The sequence below is a fragment of the Plectropomus leopardus genome, chromosome 18 (assembly GCF_008729295.1).
Source record: "Plectropomus leopardus isolate mb chromosome 18, YSFRI_Pleo_2.0, whole genome shotgun sequence".
Taxonomy (NCBI): Eukaryota; Metazoa; Chordata; class Actinopteri; order Perciformes; family Serranidae; genus Plectropomus; species Plectropomus leopardus.
In genome coordinates, this window is record NC_056480.1 from 1,261,154 (window position 1) to 1,287,451 (window position 26,298).

At 38.0% G+C, this 26,298-nt stretch overlaps 2 protein-coding genes across 2 annotated transcripts; one reads left to right on the plus strand and one right to left on the minus strand.

Annotated features, from left to right (window-relative positions):
- Positions 1 to 1,106: 1,106 nt before the first annotated feature.
- LOC121958117 (chitin synthase chs-1-like) lies at positions 1,107 to 13,395 on the plus strand. The gene is given in 22 exon segments (XM_042506989.1): positions 1,107 to 1,132; positions 2,176 to 2,308; positions 2,991 to 3,179; positions 3,344 to 4,223; positions 5,176 to 5,359; positions 6,244 to 6,339; positions 6,591 to 6,752; positions 6,878 to 7,052; positions 7,211 to 7,348; positions 7,430 to 7,562; positions 8,039 to 8,239; positions 8,403 to 8,518; positions 9,367 to 9,535; positions 10,011 to 10,190; positions 10,274 to 10,549; positions 10,652 to 10,832; positions 11,051 to 11,085; positions 11,190 to 11,254; positions 11,638 to 11,748; positions 11,867 to 12,081; positions 12,186 to 12,270; positions 13,291 to 13,395. Coding segments are annotated over 22 exon segments (3,855 nt in total).
- A 2,463-nt stretch (positions 13,396 to 15,858) lies between these two features.
- Positions 15,859 to 25,928, minus strand: LOC121957820 (C3a anaphylatoxin chemotactic receptor-like). Its single transcript, XM_042506607.1, has 3 exons — positions 25,877 to 25,928; positions 18,723 to 18,906; positions 15,859 to 18,258 (listed from the first exon to the last, which is right to left on the minus strand). The coding sequence occupies exons 2-3, from the start codon at positions 18,897 to 18,899 to the stop codon at positions 17,371 to 17,373; spliced, it is 1,065 nt and encodes a 354-aa protein (XP_042362541.1). The 5' UTR covers positions 18,900 to 18,906; positions 25,877 to 25,928; the 3' UTR covers positions 15,859 to 17,370.
- Between the last annotated feature and the right edge of the window lie 370 nt (positions 25,929 to 26,298).

Genomic DNA, 26,298 nt, shown 5'->3' on the forward strand with positions numbered 1-26,298 from the left:
TATGTAATAGTCTTTGCAGTCGCATCGTTCGTGTGGTTACAGAACAATACAATAGGATATAAGATAATAATAATAAGATACACCGTATAAAAATAAATTGGAATGTTCTGCCTTTGGACAACTGCAGGGTGTTTAACCGCAGAAGGTTTATTATCTGACACTGAAGAATGTTAAAATGACTGATGAGCAAGTTAAACTAAAGGAAACACATTTTTGTTTTTGCATATGTCACGAGGAGCCACGCCTCTCTGCATGAAGCTTACCGAGCACGGCGTTACATATCAGTTTACAAACATGGTTAACTAGATGTTCATAAAAATGTTTGGTATTTGTAGTTTCATAACAGTCAACTTGGGCAAGATATGGCATTTGAATAATATATGAACATAAATAAATGCATTACAAGCACCAACTCTTACCAAAATAAAAAAATGCTAATTCCAACATCAAGAAAGAAACTGTCTTTGACAAATTGAAAGAGAGTAATTATATGCAAGGCTATCAAAAAACAGCATTCATGAGGAAAAAAGGTAATGCCTGCACATTTACTCCATGCCACACAAGATTTAACAACTAAATTTATCAATGTTTTTACTGTTTATATTTTGTTTTTCATATGTTTGTTGGGTGTGGTTTTTAAATAAGGCAGTATAGGTTTCTACTGCACCTTCTCATGTAATGTGAAACAAATAAACATAAACTGTCAAAACAGACACGCTTTTTTATAGAAGGCAAAAAGAACGAGTAAAAATACGCCCCAAAAATGTGTTTCAAAGACCATTTTCAGTCACATTTGCTGATGAGATGCTTTTCTTGAGTTTTTATTTCTGTTGTTTTTGAAAAGAAAGCGATGCATTCTCCTTCACTTTTACGCAAACTTGAAATACTGCCCTCAGGTGTTCCCAAAAGGTCAGCCGGACTTCCTTGTACCTTATTTGGCTTTTCATCTGCAACAACCTACATGTTTGGGGTGTTACCGTTTACTGGAGTGATGTGATTTACATACGTGATTGTGCCTCCGTTGTCATGTTGATGATATCTGGATGTGGGGATGAAAAACGTGATATATTGATAGGAGCTGTCAAGTGTTCACATTATTCAGAGACATGGATGACGGCAGGGGCTTATCAAAGTGAGTAGAAACTTTAATTAAAAAATCTCTCTCTCTCTCTCTCTCTCTCTCTCTCTCTCTCTATATATATATATATATATATATATATATATATATATATATATATACTGATACTGATTATTTTATATAACTGTTACTTATATAAATTACTTATTAGTTAATAATCAAATTAGGAATCAGCCAAAATACCAACCATCCATTTGTTGATTTCTTTTTAAAGCATCATTTTTTGTGGTACTTCATTAAGCCACATTTTGATCTAACTTAATTGCCTTATTAAATATTTGACTTCTTTTTTTAGGGTTGATGAAGTAAAAAAAGGTAAATGAATTAGAAAAAACAACATTTATTTCATAAACTAACGTAGCAAACTTAACTTTGCTATGTTATAAAAGAACTGTTTTCTTAACAGAGCAGCTTTTTATCATCTTTATTATTATTCTTTTATATATATATATATATATATATATATCTATATATATTCTGTTTGGGGTTTTTTTGCTCTAAAAGCAAATCAGTTAAATAAGACTGAACACATTTATTTATTATGATAGTATTTGACCATAATATACATTCATAGTAAAAAATGCATCATAGTAACGATGCCAGTTATAATGATCCTTTATGAAAGTAATTGTGACTCAAGTAAAAGGGTAGATTTTAAAGCTTCAGTTTGTGATTTTGTTGTGTTGCCAGTGGTTGATGATATTGACTTCACTGAAGAAGTGTGCACTGAAAGTTTTCTGACTGATATTTTCAAACTCACAATTAACATAATTTAATAGCATAACAACTGCAGTTTTAGTTATCATTTAGCTACAAACAGAGCTGCATTAAATTAAAATTACAAAAAAAGATGTGGCGTGGTCTACTTTGATGACATCCATTTTTTTTTTTTAAAGTTATGTATTTATGAACATCATAAAGGCTATGGAGAGATATTTTTTGTCTCTGTATAACCATTTGTGAAATAAGTTAACTATGTGTGTTGTCTACCAACATGTTGAATTAACAAACGTCCTTCATACATTTTGTTTCTGTAGAACGTGGGATACCTGCCAAGAGGTCCCCATGATTGAAGATGAACAGACGCCATGGAAGATGATTAAACTGCTAAAATTTATTTGTGTCTGCCTGGTGGCTGTGATTGTGTTTGGGTTGGCTCTCTGCAGCAAGGTTTGTTCCATATTATTATATGTGCATATTTACTAACCTGCTGTACAGCTAAAACACACTTACAAATATCCCATGAGGGATTATAATCTTAATTTAATCAAGGTTTTTAGGGGGATTGTAATCAGCACTTTCAAATTTGGCAAATTTGTTCAGGGGAAAGATTGACTCTTGTTTTAATGGAATTTAATATTTGTGTAAAACTGAAATTCAGATGGCCCTTATCTCTCCGAAGTTTATTAAAGACTATCTAATCCCCCATGTTTGTCTTGAGGGCCTCCTCCCTGGACAGTGAAACAAGTCTCAAAAATATGCCTTGTCACCCAACCGTGCCGCCTCTTGATCCACAACACCTCTCTGTCCTCTGCACACACACAAAGTAGTCTGTTACTGATGAAAGCAGGCTCCTGATACCAGATTCAGCCAACAGCACACCTCAACACAATCAAAAACACTACTGACATATGTATTGCTGTTCAACAGAAGAAAAAAGTGTTAAGGGTTTAGTTACTCTCTAATCTGCTAATCTTGTGGATTTATAGTTCAAAAGTAGCAGTAAAAATTAAGATTATCTTAAATGAATGTCTTGTTTTTTGAATATTGAGGATAGAATTAATCTGCACTGACTCCCTTTCACATTCACTCACATCTTTCTGTCTTGCGTCAACTTTCTTCTCTGTTGCAGACGTCTTTTCTCCTCCTCATCACATTGTCCAATGAAGGCACCAGGATCGTCCCAGATGAGCAGAAACCTGTCGCTCTGCTGTGTGCCGGCTGCGCTCTAATCGCTTCCAGTGTGCTTCTCTTACTAAAGAGCCTCTGGAAGGCGTGCTACAAGTCCTCGAAGCTACCAGCCAAAAAAACTGTTGCATTGGTGAGAAAAAATTTGAAATAACTGTCCCTCAACTTCAAACCTGACGCACCATAAACACTTGTATTACACAGCTTAGCCTACATACATCACATGAAATGTCTTAATTCCACAGCAACTAGCAGTCCCTTTTCTTCAGTATTATCAGTGATCTGCATCTCCTTCAGGTTCTGTTCTTTGAGCTCCTGGTGGCAATGGGTGCAGCGATTCTCACCATTGTGGCAATGCCTCACTTGGACATTGTGACCAACGTGACGATACTAAACGGTGTAGCCGTCACTCCTGCGCTCCTACAGGTGATCTGTCAGTGCACTGCCAAAGAAAGAAACCGCTTCCTCGTGCCGTCCATCACTGCCTTCCTCCTGCTTTTGCTCGGTTACGTCCTGTTCCTCTTTCTGTACATCACAAAGGATCCTACTGATACCAAGATGGCCATTTGGGTGGGTCTGGCTGTTGGCGGGTGCTTCCTGGTGTCTTTCAACTGGTGGGAGAGCTACTTCAGACTGATCAGCGAGAACAGCGGCTCTGTTTTCCTCAAAAAGCTGTGTAAGGACATGTCAAAGTGCCAGAACGTGCTGCACATCCTCTCCAGCCTGCTCAGGATCCTGGTGACTGCAGGTGTGCTCGGAGCCTACGTCCCTTTGGACAAAATGGACTGGGACATTGTGACATCCATCCCAAGGCGTGAGACAAAAATTATAGCCATCATTATTGGGGTCCAGCTGATCTCCTCTGCATTTTGTCACTGGTTTGCACAGGCAGCCTGCAAGATGCACGTCCTGCGACATGGCTTCATCCTGCCTCTGTACTTGGCCTCTCTGGCTGTCATGGTTCTGTTCATCGTCCCTGTTATTGTTTACTATCAAGACTACAGAATAAGTCTGAACGGGACTGAAAGCACCAACTTCACAAGTTACTGCAGTGTAGTTGTAGATGGAAGAAACCCAAGCTTGGATGGCAGTGTGTTCCCTGAACTGGTTTTGGATGTCACACACACTCTGTGCTTCCTGGACATGTCAAGGATAACTGACATTGGCATACTGACAGGTAATAATCTTGCTGAGCATTTTTGGCTGCGTTGCTCAGGGTTTTGATTGATTGATTTCATTTCAAACATTTTTTTTCAAGACCATAAACTAACAAACCATCAAAAGAATAGTGCGTAAAAAAGAAAAAGAATAAAGACAATATAGAAAATAGGTTTAAACGTGCACATTTACTTTATGTATTTATATTTACTTTACATAAGATTTGCTTTCCTTAAAACCTGTGAAATCAAGTATCAATCACTTGTGATCAATTGTGGAGGGTTTGAATGTCCTTTTTTGGCATCAAAAATATTAAAGTAGTCAAGTCAAGTCAAGTCAGTTTTATTCATAGAGCCCATTATCACAAAACATGGTTTGCCTCAGAGGGCTTTACAGTGTACGACATCCCTCTGCCCTTAGACCCTCAGATCACCCGAGGAAAAACTCCCCAAAAAGAACCCCTGTAACGGGGGAAAAAAAAGGAAGAAACCTCAGGAAGAGTGGTAGAGGATAATGAGGGATCCCTCTTCCAGGACGGACAGACGAGCAATAGATGTCGTAAATAGCAAATGAAATACAATCATGGCAAAAAAGGAAAGAGAAAGAGAGAGGGGGAGAGAGGGGGAGAGAGGGGAAGAGAGGCACAGCAATAATAGAAACAGATGCATGTCATATTACAATAATGGTAGGTGTGAAATTAGTAATTGCACTCTATGATGATGTTGAGGGAGATGATAACAGTCTCATGCATATGTTGAAAGGGAGGTGGAAGTACCACTTTAACATTGCCAACCTTAAATATTTTATTCTTTCTGTTGTCACCGTATATATACTTGTAACTAAGAGAAACTAAGAGTTGGTGTGTAAAGCTTGAGGAGAGGGCGAAATAAAATTAAAAAAAAAAACAGTACTTTCTTGTGCTTTAAAAAACAACAACAACTGACTGAAATCTTCCGTCCATCTTTCCTCAGGCCAGGCCGTGTCGTGGTGGCTCGGTCTTGTGTTGGCCACGCTCCACCTCTGGAACCTCAGTCTGTATCGCATCCAGAGGACTCAAGACCTGTTCATCAGGAGGCTATATGAAGGAGGATTCATAGAGCAGTCACTGCTGCTGAACACTCGATTTGACATCCAGAGAACTGCAAAGCGAAAGCAGTAAGTATGGGATCTGTGTGTTTGTGTGTTTGTGTGCTGGAAAGATCAGCAAAACCCCACAAAGTGAGGTTCATGGGTGCTTGTTTTGAGTTTGGACTTAATAAATAGTTAATTAGTTTAGGTTTCTGGTTCTGGCTAGATTAAATCAGGGTTTAAATTGGAATACAGATGAACGTAATTAAAAAAAATCATCCAAAAGAGTAGAAAATACCGCTAAGCAGTGATATAGGAAGTGTTTGATGCACTCTCTTCTACACTCTTTTCAAACATTTTCTTTGCCTGCTTTGACGTTCTTATACACTTAAATGAACATCGTCTGTTTTGTTTTTTAAAAAAAAGGATATCTCTGTTTTTCATCAGTCTCAACTTTAAAAATCTGAAACAATCAGTTTAATGTTCATAATTGTACATACACAGCTATATATTTAACTATAAAATCTTAATCACACACCTGGTTAGCTCTGAGGGCATGCTGACATGTTACATAACACTTCTGATGACCACAAATTCAGAGGAACATAAGCCTTCAAAGGCTGGAAAATGGAAATACAAGGAAGTCAGCAGTTAATGCTCTGCCAAAATACTTCACGGTCCCCAGCCAACAAAATGAGATGATGCGGGTAAAATCTGTCTGGCATCAACATGTCTTAAATTAGAAGAAATCAGAAGACATTAATCAGGTGACAGTATGTCCAAAAAATCCCCAAATCCTTCACTCGATACATGTCATTGTGGTAGGTTTGGATAAGTGTAAGGGTTAGGATGTGTTGTAGGACAGTGGTTTGTGTGAAGTCAGGATGCCAGTGTGTGTATTTTGGATTATTTTCTGTTTTTTTATTCATTTTTTTTTATTTTGGCAAATTAGTTTTACTTGTCTCTTTCAGATTCAAACCACTAGACCCAGTGAGGGTGTTCCTTTGTGCCACCATGTGGCATGAAACCTACGAAGAGATGATGAAGATAATCATTTCAATATTTCGGTAAGTTAACAGAATCAATATAGATAGTCGTTTAACAATCATAAATAAACAATCATAACACCACAAACGGTTCCTTTCCAGCCGTGTTCGCAGGTTGCTTTTGTCATTGGGATCTTATGCTGAAATCATTGCAAAAGCAGACAAATTTGTTGACTTCAAAATGAGAATGGACTGGAAGAGTTTTGATTTTTCAGCCTCAGTTTAAAACAATTTCATCACAGTTGCTGAATGTGATTCTTGTAACTCTTCAGATTGGACAAGTACAGAACGAAGACAGAAGGGGAAACAAACGATGTGAACTTCGAAGCCCATATCTACTTTGATGACGCCTTCAGAGATGTTCCCCGTAGTGAGGGGCGCCACGTCAACGAATATGCAGAGATGCTTGTAGGAATCATCAGAGAAGTTTATGGGTAAAAACTGTGAAACTCAAGCTTGATTTTTTTTTTAAAATAACAGAATGAGACATCACAGTTTGACTGCCAGATGATCGCACAGACTCACTTTAAACGAAGTGTCTTTCATCCTTTGTTATCAGTATCTTTGTAAACATGGATAATGGCCTGTTCAAAAAGCAGCAGCAGATCCCAGATCAGACGATCATCAGGACGCCGTATGGAGGGCGTCTGGTGGTCACCATGCCTCTTGGAAACAGTTTGGTGGTTCACTTCAAGGACAAGCAACTCATTCGCCACAAGAAGAGATGGTCTCAGGTGGGGAAAAAATATGCAAAAGAGTTTAATTAATAATAATAATTTTGAAACATTTGAAATGTTAAGTCCTGCCTTTCCTTTACTTCCAGTGAGATTTAGTGGTGTATGAAGTCATTTTTGGAGAGACTACTCGCTGAATAGTATTTGATATTTTACAGGTCATGTACTTGTACTATCTCCTGGGCTGGAAAGTTGCGACCAAGTATTTCAAACGATGGGGGAAAGGAGTGGACGAGGTTGAGCTGAAAAGAGAGTTTCAGGTGAGATGAGAGAAAAAAAATGACAAAAAAGCCACAGTGCATATTACAATATTTTGATCGTGAAATTAGCTACATTTAAAACACAGCAAACTGTCCCTGCTTCTTCAGGACGAAAAGCACAACACCTACCTCCTGGCTTTAGATGGCGACACAGACTTCCAGCCTGCTGCTGTGATGCTGCTCGTCGATCGTCTGAAACTGTACCCACGTGTTGGGGCAGCGTGTGGCAGAATTCATCCCACCGGATCAGGTGGGTCAAATACAGAGAAGGACAGGAATTATCATTAAAGCCAAATTAGATGAACTGGGTGAACCTGGTAATTTCATCTCCTTAACCAGTGAGAAGCAATGCCTTGCTGTCACTAAGTACTCTCTGTCTCCTCCTAAGCAGCTAAAACACTGATCCAAATACATTTGCACCGAGTTTGAAAGACAGACTATATGAGATGTATATGAGATATATGATGAGATATATTAATAGACAAAACCAGTGAAAAGTTTTCAGAGACCTATGTCTCTGCTGCTGTCTGCTGTTTACCTGTTCTACTGCATGTTTGTGACGTTGCACAGACACACAAACAAAACAACATACACACACTCACACGCCAGCTGACAGAAAAGAAGATTCGCTCTCCAGCAGAATACAGGCTATTGCTTAGATTTATCTGCGTGCACTTGCCAATTTTAGCGAGAAAGGGGTATAACAGTTTTGTATTTCCTCTGCAGGTCCCATGGTGTGGTACCAGAAGTTTGAATACGCTGTGGGCCACTGGCTTCACAAGACAGCAGAGCATGTGTTTGGGTGTGTGCTGTGCAGCCCGGGCTGCTTTAGTCTGTTCAGAGCAGCGGCGCTGATGGACGACAACGTGATGAAAAAATACACCATCATGGCCTCAAAGGCTCAACACTACATCCAGTATGACCAAGGTAGCCTTCAGAAAATTATGGATAAGTAGACAAGTCTGATCAAAACTGGAGCTTGTTAATGCCAGAAAAACTGAAGGAGTGGGAATTTACAAATTCAAATAAAAGTTAATGGTGTGGTGTTTGAGGTGGATTTGACACTGATGATCTTGGATGGTCCCTGCAGGTGAGGACCGCTGGCTGTGTACTCTGCTGCTGAAGCAGGGATGGAGAGTGGAGTACAACGCGGCCTCTGACGCCTACACAAATGCCCCAGAGGAGTTCAAAGAATTTTACAACCAGGTAATACAATGAGCCTCTCAATCATTATGTAAATCACTGACAAGCACGTGTTGCCTACATGTGAACGATGTTATGAAATTCTTTGTGCAATGTTTTTTTTTTTTTTTTTTTAGATTCAATTGCCAAACCAGTTTTGGTCTCTGAAAATACTTTGTTCTATTGTGTCCAGTCACACAATTAATATTGTCTTGCTGATTATGTAGCTGTGAAATAGGATTTAAACTGAAATTTAAATTAACAATTGGTCATTACTTTGAAAATATGTTCTTAGATAAATTATGGGGGGGGGGGGTTCATCAAGATGCTTATATACGTTTTTGTCCTATCCATAGTTATTGCAGATATTTTTAAGATGAAAATGAATAATATAGATGTTTTTTTTTTTTACTGTGCAAAGAAAAAGGTAAGTCTGGAAACTTAATTAACTCATTACAATAAAGTATAACTTGACAAAGCAGCATAGGGCTGAAAAATGAAAGCAATGAAAAAGTGCCAAAAACTGAATGTTTTTGATCTGTCTTACTATAACAACATTATGGTTTATACTAGACTACTATACTATACTAGACTCTATTTATTGAGATCATTTTTTTAGCAATCATTTGTGAATATTTCCTTTTTGGTTCTTGCTTATGTTTCTTGAGTCAAACTGTAAATACTTTTAATTGCATTTTAATTGGTTTGAAAGGTGCAATAGAAATACAGTTTAATTGATTAGCTGATTAGTTGATACACAGGCTATGGACGGGATTATTCCAGTTAGTCTAATGCGATTATTTACTAGCATCTTTTACTTAACCAGAAACATGCTGGGTCTTCGACTGAATCATGTTTACTTCCATTTTCAGCGTCGGCGATGGGGACCGTCCACCATGGCCAACATTGCGGACTTGCTGGGGTCTACCAACCTTATTTCCAAAAGGAACCCATCCATGTCCAAACCCTACATGTTCTACCAGTTATTCAACTTGGGCTCGTCCATACTGGCACCTTCCACCGTCGTCCTTATGATTGCAGGTTAGCCTTGTATTTGGTAGCTTAAAGGACTAGATAGGCATGTCCTTTGAGTGTGCATTAATGTTAAAATTGTATTTAAATACAGAAAGCAAAACAATACATTAATCTCTTCCCTAATGACACCTAAAAGTAATGAAATACACAAAACTCGATGAGGCACAAATAAATTATGTTCATCGTTTCTTTGTTCACAGTACCTTGTTGGCCACTTGACTGGAGCTAAGCTTTCTAAAACTCTCCTCGTTCATACTTTTAATTTTATTTACTTTCATGTTAACAGGAAATAAATAAATACTCCTAAATAACAGTAAAAATGTAAATATAACACTTACTGCTGAACACTGATGTCATTACATTTATTATGCTACAGACAAATTGCAGCATTTACCACATATGTGATTCAAGGCTAATCTGAACATTCTCTTTAGCAGCATAGTTGTTAAACCGGCGCTTTTACTTTCTGTCACTCATTCAGGTAGTTTTACGATACTGCTTGACATTCACCCCAACAGCGCTCTCATCATGGCTGTAATACCTCCTGCTGTCTTCCTCGGCATCAGCTTCAAGACAAAGTCTGATACTCAGATTCGTATTGCAGAAATCATGAGCGTCTTCTACGCTTTCCTCATGATGATCGCAGCGCTTGTCATAATAGGTACACAAATACAACAGTCATCAATGCACGGTCATACTGAAAGGCTTCTGGGTCTCAATTTCCATCTGGGTCTCCTCCATTAGGGAACATGGTGAAGGACAAAACCATCCTGACTCCAAGCAGCATCTTCATCATCGCGCTTGCCGGGTTCTACCTCATCACTGCACTCATGCATCCTCAGGAGGTTGGCCTGGTGGTCTACGGTTTGCTTTACATTATCTGCATCCCCAGCGCCTACTTGCTTCTGGCAATTTACTCCATGGTTAACATGAACAACGTGTCCTGGGGAACCAGGGAGACGTCTGCCGCTGGGACCACAAAGCCTGCAGCTGCTATTCCACAAACCAAAGCCCAGAAAGGCAGATAGAAGTGGAGACTTGATACGATCAAATTTAAACTTTTACTAATGCTGCTCCATTGTATGTTTGAGATGAGCTGAAACTTGATGATTTCTCTTGCAGTCAAAAGCACCTTCACACAGTTCTTCTCGCAAGCCAAATGCTGCAGAAAACTCTGTCAGAGGGAAAGCCCAAATCAAGAGCTCATCATCAGCCGGGAGAACCTGAACGTGGAGGCAGCAGAGCATGAATCTCAACCCCAAAACACTATTGTGGAGGATGTGATCCCTGTGGAGGTAAAAAGGTAAGAAGAGTAAGAAAAGCAGCATGTTCTGGATACATTTAAACTGTGTTTTTGCAGTGTGCAAAATGTGGACTGTTTAATTAAATTGAAATGCAATGCTAGCTATTATAGTAACAGAGATAATACATAACGAGTTTTCAGTCCTGTAGTGACGGTTCAGTAGGTGAATACACTGAGTCTATGATGAATTAATTGGTTTATTTCTTAATTTGTCTTAGACGAGAGGAACCTGATTATACCCGTCCTCACCAGAGTAAGTCCTAATATGAGGCAATTTCACAAAAATAAGTTGCAGAAGTTGATGACTCACACTCATTCAAGATGTGTTATACTTTCCTGTTGTGCTCTTTTCTCCAGATTGGGTCGAACAACTGCAAAGTTTGTCGGATGACATGCGCCTGCAGGAGGATACACTCGACCAGGTGTGAATTTTACATTTTATGACTTGACGTACTTGTACAATTTTAAAATTCCTGTGTCCCTCTTTTACCACTGCTAAAAAATTGTGATTGCATCTTTTCAAACCTTTGATTGTGATGAAGATTTGTCATGAGGCAACAACCATATTGTCAAGAAATTTGTTGCACTTGTGCAAGAGTAAGAGGCCTACAAAAATGCACAAATGATGGTTAACATGATATCCTATGAATTAGCGCCCAACGTTATTATCCTTATTTGTGTTTTAGAATGCATAGATAATCAAACCTTATAAGGACTTTGGGATGCACCATTAAACACAGCAGGTTGCAGTGTGATAAACACATGAAGTTTAATTATCATTAAAAGACACTGTATTTCTCTGCAGGATGAGGAGCAGTTCTTTAGAGAGCTGACAGCTAGATACCTGGAGCCAATTCCTGTGGACAAAAAGAAACAGGAAATAATGGCTGATAACCTCAAAGAGTTAAGAAACAAGGTGAGTCAGAGTGGTGATTTCGACTACATGTCGGTGAAACGTTATGCTGATGATACTGTGCTGTGTTTTGTCAAATAAATGTAAAAAATAAAACCATGAAATCCTTTGTTTTTAATAGATTACCTTCGTCTACTTCATTTGCAACGCCCTCTGGCTCATAGCAACCTTCACTCTCCAGCATTCAGTCACGTCCGTCTTTATCCAGGTGCCAAAGGTCGACATCAACCTGGAGTTCACCGGAGAGTACATGCACATTGACCCCTTGGGTCTGATGTTCATCCTGGGCTTTGCTTTGCTGGTTGTAGTCCAGTTTGTAGCCATGCTGTACCACAGGTCAGCTCAAATCAAACTTCTTTTAGAGCAATGTTTGAATGTGATGACGAGGAAAGGTTGATTATTCCTTTCTAACTTTCTTTCTTCTGTTGTTTTCTATTCAGAATATACACCCTGATCCATTTTGTGGCCTTCCTGGATACAGATGCCCTGTCTGAAAAACAAAACCAGGAAAAGCCACTCAAACAGGTACATACAAGGCTATGCTACTATCTCTACTACTACCATAGTGCTGCTACTGCCAACTTAAAACCTGATATAAATGTAAACATCATACTCAAAAATTGCATTTAGGTATCCTGAAACTGACACTGAATGGTAAATCCAATCGAAATTAATGTTACTCCATGAATTTCTGTAATAAATACCAATAAACCAATCAATTTTAAAATCAGGGTACTATTGGCTGTAATATACCAGCAGTGTAAAACAGACTTCAGTAAATCAGGTATCATGTATATTTATATGTATATTTATATTTGTGTATATAATAAAATATATTTCATGGAGCAGACCCTGGAAATTATTGTGCCGCTGTTTGGTCACGATGAAAATTTGCTTCAAAGCAAGGTGCACGTTTTTGGGTGGCTCACCATACCACGCTAACCCACTAATCTTGCTTCATGGTACACGCCTCTTTTTTGGTCACAGTTTTATAAGCTACTGTGTAGTACTTTCTAGAGCACAAAACATCCCAAAAAAAGTATGTGAGAGTACAGATTTTACAGCATTCTCAACAGAAGATGAAAAGTCAGCATTGAGGGTAAATCTTTGAATTTTCAACCCCTTCTGACCCCTGCTTCTAATATTTATTATTTGGCTAATAAATGTAAAGTGCAATTAAACATACGAGCTCTCAGATAGCGTAAGCGATGTGATTCTGTTATGTTGTGTGAACAGCCTCACCTCGTATCTCCATGGTGACAAAGCCAATTTGTTGTTTACAGATCTATAAACTTGAGTTTTAATTAACATGTGAAGCACACAGTGAGTGGGAGTAAAGCCATTCGGGGTGAGTCAATGAATGTGTCAGCTAGTGAAACATACCTCCATCAAATTTAAGGTGACAGTTAAGATTGATGGCAGCATATTCTGTCATACCCCACCCTTTCTTGGTCAGACTAGGAAAATTGTTGGCATGTCATTGGTGCAATGTTCTTGATCTAGGTGTGGTACTATTGTTAAACTTAACGTCTGAATTCCCAGCAGGTCAAAGATAATGAAGATGATGAAGATGATGAAGACGATAGCAGCGATGACTTTATGTTCCCAAGTGTCTTCAGCACAAGCTACCACGGTGGAGCTCTAGTGTAAACAACGAGGAACCGAAATCTGTTTTTAGCACTTTTGAAAAACAACGTATTACACGTAGGAATCGAAAGAAGCTAACCACATCTTTTTTTAATTATTTTAGCTGTGCTGATCATGATATTTATTGAAACTTTTTCAGTATGTTATAATGCGCTTCATAAAAGCGATGGCATCTCATCTGCTGAAACTGTCAAATAAAATCATATGTAAATAATATGATAATGAATATGAATAATATGAATATGAAAATATGTAAAAATGTATGTAAATGACATTACTAGGCAACAACACAGCAGTTAATTAAATTCTGTTAATGACTGACAGCTAAGGCCCATTACTTTTAGTTTTTAATTGGTTGGTACTCAATTTGAATATTAAAAAAAAATAGACCACATGTGGATGAACTAGATGTAAAGTTCAAAAAACTGTGGCCTCTTGTTGAAAGAGTCAAAGAGTGAAACTGAAAAATAATGAGTCTTGCTGGTAACACAGTGTGTTTTAACACAGTGCATCACTGTCACTTTATGAAGGATCTGAACTTATTATTTTTGTCTTTAAATTTCTTTGCTGTCTGTTCAACACATATATGAGAGATTAAACCATACGTTTATGAAGGTCAACATGATGACAAGAAACTGAAGAAATATTTATACTCTATTTTATCACTTTCACTTTAATCCTAGGTTTGGGATGTACTGCTTTTGTTTGTTAAAAGGGTGCCTTTGAAAAAAAATCCACAATGAGGGATGCTGATCATTTTGATGAACTGCAACAAATGTTTTGATTCTGCTTCATTATCAGTATCGATGGTGTATAATGTTACAGTTAAAAACTGACTTTAGATTTTAAACTTGATCTGTCTATTTATCAATAAAGCAATTTGAGATTAATTTATCTGGTCTATTTTTTTCAGTCTGATGTTACTGATTATTTATTATGAATTGCTGGTCTTAAACACACTGGTGGTGTTGTTGGGGTTGACCTGATTCACTGCACACTCACTTCATTGATTGCACCTGAGACAATTATCTGATTGCCGTCAGCTGACGCCAGCCTTCGTATATCTGTGCGCTCCTGAGACATGCCCAGATGAAAACCATCAGCTGAAATGTGCAAGATTTAAGACTGTTTGTGAAGGGCTTTTTCACAAAGCAGTGTCTTATTCTTTTTGGTTATGACTTTTTAAACACAAAGCAAAGCAAAAATCTATCTCCTCTTTCCTTTTTTTCCATCATGTTGAGGTTTTTTTTGGTTTTAGCATTGCTGTGGTAAACATGATTAGGTTTGGCACAAAATCCACTTGGTTAGGAAAAGCTTAATTTTGGCTTAGCATACCCAGTTTTGTTGTCAAATTCCCAGCTGAAAAGGCAGCCATGTCTCAGTAAAATCACTTTTCATGACCCTATCCCCAGTGCAAACACAGCAATGATTTGCTAGTCATTGGTCATTGTTCATGGACAGTGGTCTGCAGTCTCAACTCATGTACCATGTCATTTTAAAAATGTTGATATTATACATAAGAAACATGCAAACATATTACTGGTTATCAGAAACATTTTTTTCTTGCTGTCTGGGCTGACACACCCACATGTTAACCACAGGGCTGTCAAAACAAAAAAATTAAAAATGTAAAGAATAGCAAACCAAGCGGCAAAACACTGAAGCTGAGAAATGAAGTCAATGCTGAAGTGCCAAAAACCGGCCACCTCAGGCTGGTTCCGAAAACAGAGTTAAACCTGGGCTGCACTGCGTGTGTGAGCGGGAAAATAGCATCATTAGTGTCGAGTCAGTTGGTTGCAGGTTCAGAGAGGTCAGCAAACAGACTTTAAACAGCTTTAAATATGAGACCTTCTTTAATAGTTTAATACATTATGACCTTGCAACTTATCAACATTTAAACTGCATATTTAACAGATAGCACTTTCAATTATCTTTGAACAACTACACTGCTGACTTTATTGCAGTTTTTGGATGTTGTCTTGTCACCTTTGCATGATTACTCTGTGAAACCTGGATTGACATCAGTTTTCTTGTGCTGTGTTCAAACACCTTTCACAACTAAAAACTTTTAGTTTTTTCTTTTAAAGGCATGAAAGAAAAGGCAATAAGCAATTGGGCATGACATGTCCTGCATATTGCAAGAAATTAGTAGATTTATAAAACATATTTCTTTAAGAAAATACCTAAGTAAAAATGCCTAGAAACTATTTTCATATTTAATATCATAATTACATATTTAAAAATATTTTACAGAATTATTATAATTTTTAAGCACTTTTTTTCTGTCCAGTTTCCTCTTTTCTTTGCTTTGTTTTTATTTTCTCTCTTTTTTCGTACATTGTTTTGTTAATTTTCAGATAATCCTCTTGTACGTTTTACATTAACATTTTACTAATTTATTGCAAATGTTTGGTTCATTTCCTCCAAGCTGCTTAATGCCCCTGTCTCATGATTTTAAAAGAAATAAAAACAGTTTGGCCAGATTTGAAAGGGCTAAACAGATTAAACACACAATTTCTGACAACTTGAAAAGCTTTTTTCACATTAAAGTTTCTCTATAATCTTATGGTAGTATTTACAAATCCATTTATCATGTGTTACAGAAATTTACAACAAAAAAAGTAGAACTGAGTTTATAATCCATCACTACTGTAAAATTTAAATCAAAGTGTAACAGTGTTTCAAAACATTAAACTTGATACTGCAGCTACTGTACACAGCAGAAAAGACATAATACCTGGAGAGTATTGTGCTCAAGATACAGAGAAATGTTTCTTAGTGATGTGTAAGTAATCTGCAGAGCAAGTGCAGCTGTGTTTTATGAGCCTGTTGCTAAGAAGTGATGTTTATTGTGTTGGCTGACCAGCTTTCAGGCTACATTTTTATTATCATCATCCACATGCACATGTTTCATAAAAGCCATAAATGCTCTGCTCACTCCTTTACTGAGCCACCCATGAAACCCTTTTTAGCAAATCTGGTAGCAGAAAACAAAAACAGTCATAGAAACGGGGTGACTTATTGTACAGTTTCAGTTCACCTACCTTTCAGTTTGACCCCTGAACACAGGACAGCGTCAAGTTATTTCTGGATTTCTTTTTAATAGGCTCACTTCCCTCCTCACATCTTTCGTATTCTTCCTCATTCACCACAGTTCCACTTTTCATCTGTGACTTTTATCACATGCATCAACACACGACTTCACAGGAAAATCTAAATCTGACCTGCATGTGTCCGTCCAGTCAGTCTCTTCACTGTAAGGGCTCAAAAGCCTTTAAGCTCCTCAGGTCATCGCTTATGTAGGTGCGATTTTTCGTATGCACCTTGAGAGGGAAATATCACAATGAACTGAAGGAGTGTACAAGTGGCTTCGTATGTATTTGTATTATGTACTTTACTTTACTGGCTCTTTTAGGCAGCTAAAATGTGTTTTTCTTGCTGCCCTCTGCATCAGTACGTTGCTTTGGTAGCAATGCTGTATCTTCAAATTGGGGGTGTGCCGATCTGAACTATCACTTTTGAGACATATTTACACCCTCTGCTGAAGCCCTTGTTAAAGACCATCAATTCAATTATTTTGTTTTTAGGTCCTAATCTTGTGTAAATGTTTTCTTATCACTTGTTCTTGCTATATGCCTCATTATATCTGAACATGTGTCATTTTTTAAATTTTAAAATCAAATTATATCTTTTCTCTGAATGTAAAATGTTAAAATATTTTTAGTAACTTATTTCGGTGACCAAATTATAAATGTATCCAGTCAAATATCATCTCTTTGAGGTCTAATTTATTAATTTTTTTGTCCTCCTGATATAACAACGCAGGTGAGGGAGGTGAAGGTGGAGGCCAACAGTCACTCTGTATGTGTTAAATCATGCCCACTCCTGAGCCGCCCAATCACAGCATTAAAAACACGAAAAAACAGCAGTATGACCCTTTAATGCTCAACCGCATGTTCAGGAAACTCCAGGAGAGACTTAAACTTTTGCTACGTCCACTGATGTCTGACTCCGTCCCACCACCACCACAGTGCTGGGTTTGGACCCGCTGCTGTCATCCAGAGAGCGTTCGTTGGACTGCGTCGTCTGTCCGTCCACGTCGTCCGCCAGAGCTCTCCTGTACACGCCCGCCAGACTCTGCCTGAACCGCCCCCTCACGTCCAGCCCCATGCAGAAGTACAAGAGCGGGTTCACACAGCTGTTAAAGTAGGCAACACCTTTTGCCACGGGGTGCCAGATCTTCACCACGGCGTTCTTACTGTCTCCCATCTTCACCAGCAGGAGGCAGTGGTACGGCGCCCAGCACAGGAAGAATGCCACCACTAATGAGGCGAGTATACGCAGGGGTCGTGACTTCCCCGACAGGCGGGTACGCCGGATGCCAATCCCCGCTAGGATGTAACAGATGAGGATGACCGTGAAAGGCAACATGAAACCACACAGGAAGCGGATGGAGTAGAGCGCCAGCTTGGCGCTGTTGTTTATTTCCTTCTCCTTCACGTCAAAAGAGCACTTGGTGAGGTTGTTCTTCAGGTAGACTTGGCGATAGTAGAAGTACGGAGTGCTGAAGATGATCGCAGTGCTCCAGACACACACGGCAACAATCCTGGCGGCCCACAAGGTGCGGCGCCGCTTGGTGAAGACGGGCTGCCAGACGCAGAGCGCCCGGTCCAGACTGATCACAGCCAGCAGGAAGACGGAGCAGAACATGTTGGCGTACTTGAAGAAGCCGTTGAATTTGCAGAGGAAGATGCCGTATGGCCAGTGGTCGAAGAAGAGCTTCTTAGTAAGCGAGAAGATTCGCGTGAAGCAGAAGATCAGGTCGGCTATCGCCAGATTCACCAGCCACACGTTCGTGACCTTTGGCTGAGGAGAAAACAGAAAACAAAAGAAAAGGTAGAGAGGAGAAATGCAGGGAAAAATGACTCTACTCTCATATGTACATGTAGATATGAATAATAAAATGTTAGCCCCAAAAAAGTCCTCAGTGTGCAGCTAAATAAAGAACTGTCTGTCAAAAAACAGAAGTGCAGCCATAATTTAATTTGTATATAAAAAGCCATTAGGGAGTAATATGTGGTAATAAGCGGCAATACCAGATGCACTTATTGTAATTCTAACTTATGTTACATAAGTTTTCCGAAAGAAGAACACTTTTAAAAATCTTTTTCTGTTCCTCTTCTTTTTTCTTACGGAGCTGTTGTCCAAGCAGCACACTTCCTTTTATTGATATAGTATTTTAAGGAGATTTCCACACACAAAATAGGAAAATGAGCTTCAGGGAATCATTTCTTTCTCCTGTGAAAGTATTTGTAATTTATTAAATCCACCTTGAGCTTGAATCCGGCCACCCAGATCACCACAGAGTTCCCCGTGATGCCGAGCACGACCGTCAGCGTGTAGAGGACAATGGTGACGTTGTCCATAATGGCGTCAATGTCCACGGTTGTCGTATCGTCTTTCTTGAGAGACTTTAGGACATGAGGCAGAGACGTATTGGAAAACATGGTGACACTGGAAAATAGAAAAAAAAATATAACCAACTTATAACTTTGATTTTTTTATTAGACAATGAGGAGGAAAACTAAAAAAGGTGACCTGAAATATCAACCTGTACTCATTCCCACGTCACCAAATATATATAAGATAATAAATATCAAAATTATTGGAAGAGGGCAATGAGCAACTTAAAAGAAATGACCGAAAAATTTGAAAAAAAAGTAAAAGTTACAAAAAATGATCCAAATATTTGCAAGGAAAGGTAGTTACAAGAAAATTACCTGAAAATTAGTAATAAAAATACACAAAAAAGAAAAAACTACTTCTGAAAGAAAGAAAAACGATGTTGCTCAATATTTCAAGTTAGAATATCACCGATTTTTTTAATTAATTTTCTGTTTCTCGTCTCTTTTTTCAAAAAATAATAATTTTCATATTTTTGTCATTTTCTTTTCACATTTTACCAATTTCTTGCTTGTTACTTTTTGTTCATGTTTTCAAAAGACATCAAATCGATCTGCTCAGGTTGTAAAAAGCATCTGAATGCAGCGCAAGAAAAACTGATGTTAATTCAAGTTTCAGGGGTTAATAACAGAGCAAGAGGGCATCCAATTGTGGGACTTTTATCAGCTGTTACCACAAAATTACAACTTCTTATATCGTACACACACACACACACACACACTCACACACAAAACATGTTTTTCCTTGTCACAATTGACCATGTTCATGTTAAGTGAAACACCAGGAGAACGATGCTCAGCTAGTTTTTCTCCATTAGACAGAATATCCTGTTTTTGTGGTTAAATATTGAACTTCTTCATTACGAAGAACGATCTCTGTGTTTCCTTCCTGTTTTCACTCATCATGCAGCACAGCGGGAAGTGAGGAGACTCTCCACGGTCAACCAAAGACAATCTCTATCTTATTTGCCGGTTTAAAAGTGAGTTTGGGTTACTTCCTCTTGAGCTTTCATGCTAAAAACTCTTCACCCAAGAAGTCTTACTGAAGCAAATGCATCTTATAAACGAGTAACCTTTTCTGATCACAAGCCTTTTTCTTCATATGATGTTATGAAAATAGACGGTATGAATGAAGTGTTTGCGGACGAGTCAGATGTACCCGGCTGAGTCACTGTGCTTCAGTGTCTGGGAATGTGCCAAAATGTCTGTATATGCGCGAGTCAGTGTGTGAGTGTGTGTGTGTGCAGGCTTAAAATACAATAATGGGTGTGGGAGAGAAATATCTATAACTGACTGTTCACTGCCACCTCGATTGCAGCTGAGACAACTCTTTGTTTTTTTTTTACTATTTTACTATTTTCCACCTGATTTATTTCTAATTTTTGTGGCTGCTCCATTTGTAGTTGCTCATTGCCTTCTTACCATGAGTTTGAAAGAAATTATAGCCAGTTTGCTTAATTCTCACATTCATGTTAAAGAAGCTCAATAATGAAACTGAATAACAGTCAGGTAAAGGTCAGCTGACATCTGCATTTGTGTCATCAGGTTTCAAAGTGGCCATGTTTCTGCAAGAAAGGAGTCTGCAAAGTGTGACCCTGAAAAATCCATGACCTTACACCTCACAGTTCACTATTTGATCTGTCGATCAGATCTCATTACAAAACCAGAAAATTCCCACAATGACGCGTGGCGCAGAGAATTGAGATGGCAGAGAAAGACAAATGAGAGATCCTGGACAATGATGAGAACAAGCAGGTGATGAGGAAATTCAAGACGACTTTACCAGTGGGAGCAAAATGATGTTGAGCTTTAAAGTAAGAGAAAACAGTCCAGCTGACCAACACAGAAGTCGTCTCTGCAGATTACAGAAGGAAGCTGTTGCCCTCAAAGGGAAAACCCAGAAGAAAGTTCACAGCTTCCCTCAAACCTCAGCGAAGATATGAAACAAAAACCCCATAAAAACCTTGTATCATCTGGTGGTGTTACTGAAAGCATTGTCAGATGGATTTCCATTAACCCTCAAATTGCACAAATTGAAACTGCAAATATAAAAAAATGCCTAATGGAAACATGTCGATTTCAGGAAGAAAAAAAAAATCCAATCTATCGCAAAAGGGTTTATATGCTTGCATGAGGTGGTATTTCAAATTAAAAGTAAAGTTTATTTGGAAACAAACTCTTTCCTTTCACACCTCGCACATGTGATGTGGTTTACCAGCAGGAAAGAAAAACACACAACCACAAACTCGACTTCTGAGAACTTGCAAAAGAAAAGAAGCTCTGTGACGCTCGCTGGGCCAAGATGACGTTTCCTTCAAGTTTGATTGGCCGCAGGTGTTTCCCATTTCACTGACTGTGTGAGAGACACTTCCAGTTTTACCACCTGTCCTCCTGAGACAGGCTGCAAACAAAACTCTTTGTCTGATCTACTGTCTAAAGTGAATCAAAGGAACATACCTCAAAATGTTAATTATAATAATCCATTATAATAACGTGTTTGTGCACAACTGCAATAAGTAGAGAGATTTCATTTGAAGAGGAATCGCTCTAATAATAATAATACATTTCTCATAGAAGGCTTTTCAAGGTACTGAAAGACTCTTAAAAACATTCAAAAGATTATGAAAAGAATAATAAGATGGTTGAGTTTGAGTCCAGTCTGTCTGACTTGATGCTTGAACTGGAGTCAAAGGTGTCAGCACTCTATTGTAGCAGCTGCAGCCCAAACCTGGTTTATGTGAAATTTCTAGTTCATCTATCTTTTAACCCCTTAAAATCTGAGTCAACATCTCGACACCTTTCATAAGGTTTAGTAAAGCACAGATTAAGTAAAGTAAATATATACAAACACATGAAGTAAATATAAGTAAACCTTTGAACCTTGAGCAACACGGCAAGAAATGTCCCACAAACTGCAAGAAATGTATAGATTTAAAAAGAAGAATGTTTCAAAGGTAGGGGAAAATGTATATTTATAATTATTATCATAATTATATATTTAAAGTTATTTTATAGAATTATAATAATTTGTAAGCAGGTAATTTCCTTGTTTTTATTTATTTATTTATTTTTTCTTTCCTATATTTTATTGTTTGTTTGAGGGGCTTAAATTTTTTTGTTTCAGGGGGGTTAATGTTTTGTTGTTGTGGTTGTGGAGTTTTTGTTCATTTCCAGGTAATTTTCTTGACCTTTTTTTTTTTACTAATTTCTTGCTAATATCTGGGTCATTATTTCTTATTTAACTTACTGCATTCTTCTGTTTTCTTCAAAAAAATCAAGCCAATTTGGCCAGGTTTCAAAGGCATTAACGTCATGATTTTTATATTTACAGCTTGATTCATACATGACATGAGGTCATTTACAGAAAGAGCCAAAACACTTGCACACTATTTGGCACCTCCATTTAACGAGGAAGAAGACTGCTTTCAGTTCAGCTTTCAAGTCTTTTGCACAACATATACAGGGAAGTGGTCCTTTGCAATACAAATTTTAGATCCCTGGTTCCTTTCAACAATCCTCATTAAATATTCTAACAAGTAAAAAAAGAGTCGAAGACACTAAATAACGCTGAAGTTAAATTAAAGGGATAAAAGGTATACAGAATCTATATTTTTAATGTTAGTTATAATGTATTTGTTCTCTGCATCACTTACGAATTTTTTAAAAATATTCTGCAATTTAACCCTTTGAAACTAGAGTGAAATCACTTTTCTTGTGCTATGCTCAGATACCTTTTACAAGTATTCAGCACCTAATATCCAAGCAAACGGGTGCCATTTCTTTCAAAATTGTGGGGAAAAAGACTGAGCAACTTGGCAAGACATGTTCCACAAATTACAAGAAATTAGTAGAATGAGATAATCTGTTTAAAAAATGTCTAGAGAAAAAAATATGTATTTATTTATTTACTAATCTTTTTTACTAGTAATGTTCAGGTAATTATCTTGCAATCTATACTTTTTTTTTACTAATTTCTGGGCCATTTCTTGGTTTGTTGCTCATGTAATAGTACCAACTGCTCCACTCATGTCCCTGTTCCCTTTCCATTTCATTTTTTTGAAAGTGAAAATTATATTGAGAATTATCATAGATACATGTTTAAAATATATTACAAAATTATTATAATTTTAAACAAACTTCAAGGAAATTTAAGCACATTGTGCTGATAATAGGCCAACCTCTCCTAAATGCAGGACTCTAACTTCAGTTTCTGTGAAACTGCTGTGCTATTAATCATTTTACTCAGGAATTAAAAACTTTTGCCAACTTTTCTTATAGCTGCCAACAGCCTGCCAACATCCCCAGTTAGAGGAAGCGGGATGTAGGACATGTCTGCACTGGGGACTGTCCGCATGTCCGCACGCTGGAGCGGGATGTCAGACTGTGCTGTGCTGCCTTTCCCTCCTCTGCTGTCACTCCTGCTCTTAATCAGCATCGTGTTTTACCAGTCAATCAGCTCTCTGCCTGCTCTCCTGCGGATCACCTTCATCTCTGAGCTTCTCTGCACGCGTCTTTTGTCCTTTCACAGCAGTTTGCTGGTTTTTCACTTGAGAAGTTTTCCCTTGATCGTACAACCATGACCCTTTAAAACCTGGACAAACTGGCTTGAATTCTTTCAAGAACATGGGAAGAAGTCAATGGGCAACTTAAGAAGAAAAAAGAAGCAAGAAATTAGTTTAAAAATTAATTAATGAAAGCACAATTAAATTACCTGAAAATTGGCACACACAAAAATGTATTTATTTCTTTTTTCCCATGTTTCAAAAAAAAAATCATACCAACTTACTCAGGGTTCAAAGGTCTGAATACTTGTTAAAGGCATTTGAAAGCAGCACAAGAAAACTTCTGCCACTCCAGGTTTCAAAGGGTTAATCATGGTTAAACTAGCCAAAATATATTTATGTCCCTGAACTTGCTACCACACAATATATTAACTTTGTGTTAGGAGTACATGGAGAAATTAAAACACAGATGAAAGAAAGCAGGAATAGTGTACATCCTATTTTAAAAAAAACAATCTGCCAAAAATGTTTGTCATCATTCTCACAGACTTTGACCCAGGGGAGCGGTGTTTGTGACAGCAAATGACAACATCTGTTGTTGTGTTTGTTTTTTTCTTACAGACATTTACAATCTTTTCCAAACCATTCTGTTGCATACGTTCTGTGAGATTAATTGCTAATTAATCATCGTTAATGCAAAACTTCCTGTCAGCTGGAGTATATTTTCCATAAAGAACACATTAATAACTTTAACCCTGCAGATGGGAAAGTTTCAGTGAACCGGACAGAGGAATTAGACTGAGTCAATGTTGTTGTTGTTGGCATCAGACTATGACAAAATGGACATTTGCTAATGTGAAGCAGATGTTTAAAGAAAAATGACTTAAAGACAAAGTGTAGTGTGTCTGTGAGCAGCACTGCTGTTGGCACAGGAAGTGCAGCAAAAAAACCACAGATTAAAACATTTATGAGCCTGCTGCTGCTGCTTAATAAACAACAGTTTACCGCGAGTACTGTTTCAATATGAGTCCTGCTCCATCTCAGAGAACCGCAAACCTCAAACCGCTGTGTGAGCTACATAAAACCCCTCATGTATAACTGCACTGCAGTGGGAACTTATCTCATTAAAATTCCCATCAGGCTGTCAGCCTGCAAGACTATTACGTAAAAGTAAACAAATTAGCAGACAAATGTTTCCCTAGTAAAATGGATGAAGGATGGTTAATGTCAGAATAATCAAATGAAATCTGAGATAATGCCTTAATGAAATTATCTTCAGGAAATAGCACTTCAACACAAAAGACAGCAGCTTCAGTCTCAATAGTGGTAGAAAGAAGAAATAACCCGAGCCCAAAAAAGATTTCCTGTTTTAACTTTTTCAAAGTAGGTGGGTTTCCATTAACCCTCAAATTGTGCAAATTGATATTACAAATATAAAATATGCCTAATGGAAATATGTCAAATTAAAAAAACAAAAAAAATACCCATTTATTGCAACATAGTTTTTAAGCTCACACGAGGGGGTATTTCAGACTATTTAAAAAAAAAAAAAAAGAAGCCATATTTCATAAAATGCAGTGGAAACACTTTTATTTATTTTATTTTTTCTTTCTGCCCGATGACAGCTGGGATTGGGTCAAACCCCCCCACGACCCTTGTGAGGACAAAGCAGTTACGGAAAATGAATGATAAATGATGATTTTTTTTCTTTAATATGTCACATTGTGCTATGGCTACTGTATGTGCTTGTCAGTAGGAACTGGCTCCCTCGCGATGCAGCAGGAGCTACAGGAGCTGTTATTGCATCACATAAATTAAAAAGTTGAGCAGATCATCCAGAAGTTTTGAATCCACAATTTTTCTGTAAAATCGCGGACTATCAAATCCCAGAAATCCCTCATACGCGGTCGCGCCCACGTTAAAGGGCCCGCCTTTCCATTATCTCCCCTAACACTTAGATGAAAATAGTGATAGCTCGTGCGGGGGCTGCAAAAGCAATAAACCTGCTAATGTTTTGCACATCCATCATCATGCTTCGTGGAATTTCATGACATGACTCATTGGAAACACTGTAATCTTTTAATTGTTTTTTTATCAATATCTTGAGAATATCACTTAAGTTTTGTGCAAATCTGTCATGGAAACTCGCCCTACGTGTATGCCACATAATATCATACCTAACATATCGATAGTTTCCAAAAACGTACAATGCCAACATTTTTTTTCTTTCAAGTGGGTTGCTCTCCTACATGCTTCTGTATATTCATCAGTTTCATTATCAGGGTGGTAAGTCAACTTCATTTTATCGTTGTTGTTGTTAAGATTCTGCCTTTGATGTCACACATGACCATTAACCTTTTCCCCCCTCAGATGACATACTATTAAAACATTGCCATGACACATTTGAGAAAAAGTGTGAAATGTCAAGCAATGAAAGTGTAAAATATTTCTGCTGAATGCGTCACAAATCTGATGTATGAAAACAGAAAACTGGACTCAGAAAATGTCCTGATTTCTTACCTGCAGATGTTTAATGATATCGCAGCGCTGAGGTCAGCTGCTTCAGTCTCAGTGGTCAGAGGCAGAAGTGAGGACGCAGCTTCATGAGCGTGTGTGTGTGTGTGTGTGTGTGTGTGTGTGCGTGTGTAGTTCCCCTGTGTTGCTTCAAGTGGTTTTATTGCCAAAAGTGGGACATGTGTTTGTATGTGTCCTCTCTTTCCCCCCTCTCTCTTTCACAAAAACAGACACACACACAAACAAACACGTATTTATATACTTGCGAGGACCATTGTTTTCATAATGCAGTACCAGGCCCCTAACCTTAATTAAACCTCAGCCTAATCTGAACCTTAAAACAGGTCTTTGAATCTCTGTCTGAACCCAAAATGCTCTATTTTTTTTTTAAAATCATCCTCTCAAGGTCTAAAATTGCAATTGGCTCG